Source organism: Sinocyclocheilus grahami, unplaced genomic scaffold (genome assembly GCF_001515645.1).
Source record: "Sinocyclocheilus grahami isolate Dianchi unplaced genomic scaffold, SAMN03320097.WGS_v1.1 scaffold407.1, whole genome shotgun sequence".
In the NCBI taxonomy this organism is placed as follows: domain Eukaryota; kingdom Metazoa; phylum Chordata; class Actinopteri; order Cypriniformes; family Cyprinidae; genus Sinocyclocheilus; species Sinocyclocheilus grahami.
In genome coordinates this window covers 653936-659538 of record NW_015505586.1, presented here as the reverse complement: position 1 = coordinate 659538, position 5603 = coordinate 653936, and the positions used below count along the sequence as shown (strand labels likewise).

Here is a 5603-nt window from a genome sequence, read left to right as displayed (position 1 = left end):
GATAAGGGAGCTCTTGATATGCGCTGTGATGCAGCTCTTGCAAATTAAATTTTTTGTTCGTTGTCTGTCATTTCGAAGCTTAAGTTGCATACGGTTTTCTTTAGTTTTAATTTGCCTAACTATCGATCTGATCCAGTAGACGCCATAAACCCACTCTGTCTCTCTCCCGTCCCGCGTTCCGGGGTTTTTTTTTTAATGGTGGGTGTTTACGCGGTTGGCTAGAGCAGTGCTGATTGGGGAGAACGGAGGTGCGCTCACTCTTGCCCAGGGCAAGTAAGACTGCAACTCAAGGCTGGCAGTCATGCATATGCTCTGGAACAGAGTAATATCGCGTCCACATCGCAGGCTTTACGATTAGGAAATCGCAACGTCTCAAATCGCGATTTCGATTCGATTAATCGCACAGCCCTACTACAAACAAAGCCTGAATGAAGAAATTCAATTTGAATGTTTCTTTTAATTACTTATATGATACTAATTAGTTTCTTTAATTCTAAAAAAAGTAATTTATTGCAAAATTACTCATTAGGAATGGAGTGAGATTAAAAATCCACCAAGCATAGGGTAATGGTGATACCGGATTACAAAAAAAACCTCATATGATAATTTTTTTTTTTAGAAAATCTTAGTTTTGTATTTTAGAAAATAGAATGGGCCAACAATCTGGAAACACAAACATTTTTAAATACTCAGTTTTCTTTTTTTCCCCCCATACTTATCCAGACGTGGAAAATAGTCACATCAGATTTCATACATTTCCATACTGTATAGGAACCCTGCAGTTTGTGCAGAAAGAACTGCAGACATTTCATACCTGTATTGAGGTTAAAATTGAGGAAACATCATATGTTGGACTCCAGCGATTCTGAAGAATGTCCAAACATATACTACCATCTGCATAAACTGAACACAAAGAAATACAATTAGATTTTATGGTCCACTGAAACAAACTTCATAAATGCAATACTAGGATTTTAGAAATATAAAACTTACCATTAGGGTGAAACATTTTGGAGACAAACCGGACTGTAGGAGGTTTGTTTGGATATTCTTCTGTAAATTCTATTGTGAGTTTGAAAGTTCCTATGACAAGCAGAAAAAGAAAATATGAAGCTAAACCATTTGCCACATGTAAGCAAAATGAACCATACCATGCCAAATACTAGTACACAATTATACAGTGGCACATACAGTATAATCAGTTGTCGGTACTTGGAACCCGAAGCGCAATCCTTATTCAGCTGTCAGTGTGGTTTAAATTAAGGTTTACATTATATTAATCTGATCAAATGTGACAGTGAAGACAATGTTACACAATTTGATTACAAATTTAAATAATGTTATGAAATATTTTTTTAATTATAGCATTATACAAAAGTTTGGAGTCGGTAAGTTTTTATTTAATAGAAACTGATACTTTTATTCAGCAAGGACACATTCAATTGACCAAATGTGACAGTAAAGACTTAAAAGATAAGTAAAACCTAAAAAAAACAAAAACGTAAAAAATATTAACAGCACAACTGTTTTTAGCACTGATCATAGACACATGTTTCTTGAGCAGCAAATCAGCATATTAAAATGATTTCTGCAGGATCTTATGACATTGACGACTGGAGTAATGTTGAAAATGTAGCTTTTAGAAAACTTTCATTTCAGCTTTGTCTTTTTAAATAGTACTAATAGTTTGCAATATTACTGTTAACTGTATTTATCAAATAAAAGCAACCTGTGAGAGCAAAAATAATAATAATAATATTTTTTTTAACTGATCCTAAACTTTTGAAGTTATTTCTCCAACTGCCGCATTAAAACTGAAAACAATATTTTGAAATAAACATGTAACAGTTTGTGTTTTCTTGACTTACCATCTTCAAAGGGTGTTCCTTCAGGGCTGTAGGCAGAAGAAATGGGTCAACATGTCAGGTTACACAGAACACTTGGCATGACAGCAAGAAACAAAGCCAAAATCACCAGCCCTGCGCATTAACGTTACTGTAATCCAAAAATAACAAGGCACACAATCTACGGATATGACATTATAACCTGTTTCCTTCACCACCACAACAACAACACAGCACACAGCTCTATTCAGGACACCGTCACTTCAAAGATCAAATAACCAGCACCTCTTATGGGGGACCACTGGCCATCTGGCCTATTTAAAACTGCTTACATTATCGCTAACAAGCTGGATGTCATCTCACAGACCTCGAATAGTCTGAGATAAACACATTGGCCAGTGTGTTCTGTTCACTGCTCATCGCTGTCAAAAAAAAGGCACATGATACAAACCCAAAAATGACAGCGTTCCAGACCATGATGTTGTTTTCCGACGGGGCTCCGCTAACTCCTGCCGGTGGATCCTCCTGGAGACTGAAAAACAACTTACATTACATATACTACACCTACATTACGACAACACTAAATACTGCACAGATAGCATCCAAATACATGATCGGAGAGGAATGATAACGTTTATAAATGGCAGTTGAGGGGAAAAAGTCGCCATGTTAAAGCCCGAGAGCAGCCGGTGTTCATGCAAAAAGCTACCGAGGCCTTTAGCATTTTCTGTCGCTTTACTCGCTTACCGTTTAAAATCTCTCATCAGACGCCGTCGTGCTGGGGTTGACATGGTTTAATTGGATAGCCAAGACGTAAACATAAGGTATCGACGTTGTTATTTTGAATCAGGTTCAATTCTTTTAATTCAACGGACGTCGGCTTCCTCGATTCGGTTAAATATCGATGTTAGCCGTTCACTTGCTTGGATCCTCCTGCTGCCTGTTTTCTCTACTAAACCCGTCTCTCTGGGACTGGACCATACCAACACAAAGTGGGGGACAAACAACTGCTCGATTATATAAAAGTGAGCTCGCTCACACAACTGTAAACCTATTCGTGGTTTAGAAGTCAGTAGTAAAACATATGTGTGACTGGCTTTATTAATTCGAGTGATTTAAATTAATAAGAAATACAGATATATTTAAAGTCGTTTACAGGAAACCCTTCAAACATGTACAGTTGTATCAGCCTAACATAGTTACGTCATGAGTTTGACAGTCATGGTAAGTGCAGGAGCGTTCACTATTGTAACTTACAGTGGAGTGGAGTAAGAAAAATATATGTGACAACGTTAACTCAGTTACATTTTTACTTATTTTACGGTTTACTAATGTGCAAGAAATTAAATCACTCGCAGTTAGTAGTAAAATATATTTATTGGCATTATTATTATTCGAATACATTCCTCACAGACCATGTACTGATTAAGTCTTGTAAAATTATCCTCAGTATCACAATGACTTTATCTGTTTTGTCCTGAGTAACATGTGCTGTTTATTAAAATAGAAAATCAGTTCTTCACAGTGTACATTTTTAAGGTACGAAACAAAAAGTGAATTTACACATACAGTGATAATTTTTTTTAATGTGAGTTAAAAAATGTACACCAAAGTATTGGTGACATTATTGAAGTGAAACATAATTACAGTACATTTGTTAAAATGCTACATTTAACAGAGGCTGGCATTTTTGTTCAATTAAAAAAAATTATCAAGAAATCTTAAGTGTTCATATTGCTCAAAGTGAAAGTAAAAGGCTGGCCTCTCTGAGGTATATCACAATGCATCCTTGAAGAACATACACATAAAATATTAAATAATGCACATTTTAAAACATTAGACAAATTACATAAAAAAAGATCTATCAATTATGAAACAAAATCCTTCACAGTTAGATTAGCTATTGCACTGAAGGCAGGCTCACCAGGTAGGAACTCCCCAAGAATGTATGACAGCAGCATCTATGGACACACAAACACAAAGAATATCAATGTTAATCTGGATATTTGTTTCAAAATGGATTTAACTGCATAAGAAACTTAGCTAGAGTCCTCACATAAACCAGTTTCTTGTTCTCCTCAGTGTCCTGGAAGATCTTGAACACAGTTTCAACATCAGTCTTCTTGAGAATTAGAGAGTTTGAATCTAAAACCACAACAAAAATTACTGGATATTGGTTAGGATGAAAGAATCATTTAAAAAAATGAAGTGGGCAGTCTAAGGCAAGGGGAAATATTGCACATACATTTTGAATTTATAAGCTGCAAAGCCTTCTCCTTGGTCTCGTGTTTCTCCTCACTGTCATGTGGCGGCTGGATGGGCGCGTTTCCTTCTGGCCACATCTTCTCCCGGAAATTGTCAATGTAGGACGCAATCTGAGCTTCAGTGGGATGCATCTTTTTTAAAAAGTTGTTTATTTTCCTGCATGGGAAGAAAGCTTATGCTTATCTTCACAACTACAGCTGAATATCTTTGGTGTCTGAATAGATATGGAATGGGATACTTACTTCTTTACCAAAGGCTGGACTGCTTTTAGAATGGCATCAAAAATGTTAATGAAGACCGAGTTACCTGAAGATGGTAAAGACAAATATCGAATGGCAAAAAAAAAAAAATCAGTTTTAGTTTCGGTTCTTGGCTATCATAAAAGTCAAACAGAACAATGAAGTTACATCATACCCGTTATTTCCTTAACTAACTCAAATATGGCTTTGGTGGCCTCAACTTGGTCCCAGTTGTTCTGGGGTTCCTTTTTCTGTGCCTGAGGCTGATTTGCCATCTCGTCCTTGAGCTGTCCCGTTTTCTCTTTTACTTTGATCTTTTGAGGTCCATGTAACTTTTTTTGAGTTAACTTTTCTTTTTTGTTTGTTTTGCCCCCAGACTGAGCACTTGTAAAGCCATCGACTGAGTCAGACTGTAAACCTTCAGTATGGTTCATGACTGAGCTTAAGAGATCACTGGAGTGTCCTGAAGGACTGACTAATTTTGACCTATTAACAAAGATATCTAAACTTTCAGCAAGACTCTCTTGTCCATCTGAAACCACATCCTGCTCATCAGAGGTCTGATCTTCCATATCTGGTTCTCTACTTTTGAAGGTGTCAGTTTCTTCGTTTGGTCCTTCTACAATGCCCCCCTTTGGCTCTTCATCCGTGTCGATGCAGGCTGGCTGTGCTGTCGACTGTCCACTGTTATGAACTGAGGCTCCTGCTCCATCAAGCTTTTCTTCTCTTCTGGGATTATGGGACTGAGAAAAAAACATAGTATCACAAGAGGGTGGCAGTATTCTCAATCATTTGCATTGTGCTGAAGCTAAAGGTATACACTGTGTTCCATAAAATATAAAATATAAAATATTGTTATAAATATACCACCATTCAAAGATTTTGAAATGTTTTGAAAGAAGACTCTTATGCAGAGGCGGACAGTAACTAAGTACATTTACTTGAGTATTGTACTTAAGTACACTTTTTGAGTATCTGAATTTTACTTGAGTATTATTTTTTCTGGGAACTTATGACTTTAACTTCACTATATTTGAAAGACAAATATTGTACTTTTCACTCCACTACATTTCTATGAAGGTCCTCGAAGTAGAAAGTCGTTACTATGTAGCAGCTTTGAAAGTCAGTGGGTGATTTCTTTCTTCTCTAAAAGTCTCTTTTTTCAGACAGTTTATCAGTAATTACTCTTGTAGGGCTACATGAAGTGATTTCCCAGCATTTTTTGAACACTGACCAGTTGCAAATGTGATATTTA

The 5603-nt window shown here is 36.5% G+C and overlaps 2 protein-coding genes across 2 annotated transcripts in view; both read right to left on the bottom strand.

The window, feature by feature from the left end:
- ube2a (ubiquitin-conjugating enzyme E2A (RAD6 homolog)) overlaps positions 1-2819 on the bottom strand; it is a 6879-nt gene extending 4060 nt beyond the window's left edge. The window contains exons 1-5 of the mRNA XM_016232159.1: positions 2592-2819; positions 2296-2376; positions 1869-1894; positions 994-1083; positions 815-903 (exon numbers count right to left, since the gene is read on the bottom strand). Coding sequence (XP_016087645.1) covers positions 815-903; positions 994-1083; positions 1869-1894; positions 2296-2376; positions 2592-2635 — 330 coding nt within the window. The 5' untranslated portion in view covers positions 2636-2819. The remainder of the gene's footprint in view (positions 1-814; positions 904-993; positions 1084-1868; positions 1895-2295; positions 2377-2591) is intronic.
- Positions 2820-3209: 390 nt separating this feature from the next.
- Positions 3210-5603, bottom strand: part of LOC107550778 (uncharacterized) — an 11899-nt gene continuing 9505 nt past the window's right edge. The window contains exons 12-16 of the mRNA XM_016232155.1: positions 4524-5091; positions 4352-4415; positions 4090-4265; positions 3901-3989; positions 3210-3805 (exon numbers count right to left, since the gene is read on the bottom strand). Coding sequence (XP_016087641.1) covers positions 3713-3805; positions 3901-3989; positions 4090-4265; positions 4352-4415; positions 4524-5091 — 990 coding nt within the window. The 3' untranslated portion in view covers positions 3210-3712. The remainder of the gene's footprint in view (positions 3806-3900; positions 3990-4089; positions 4266-4351; positions 4416-4523; positions 5092-5603) is intronic.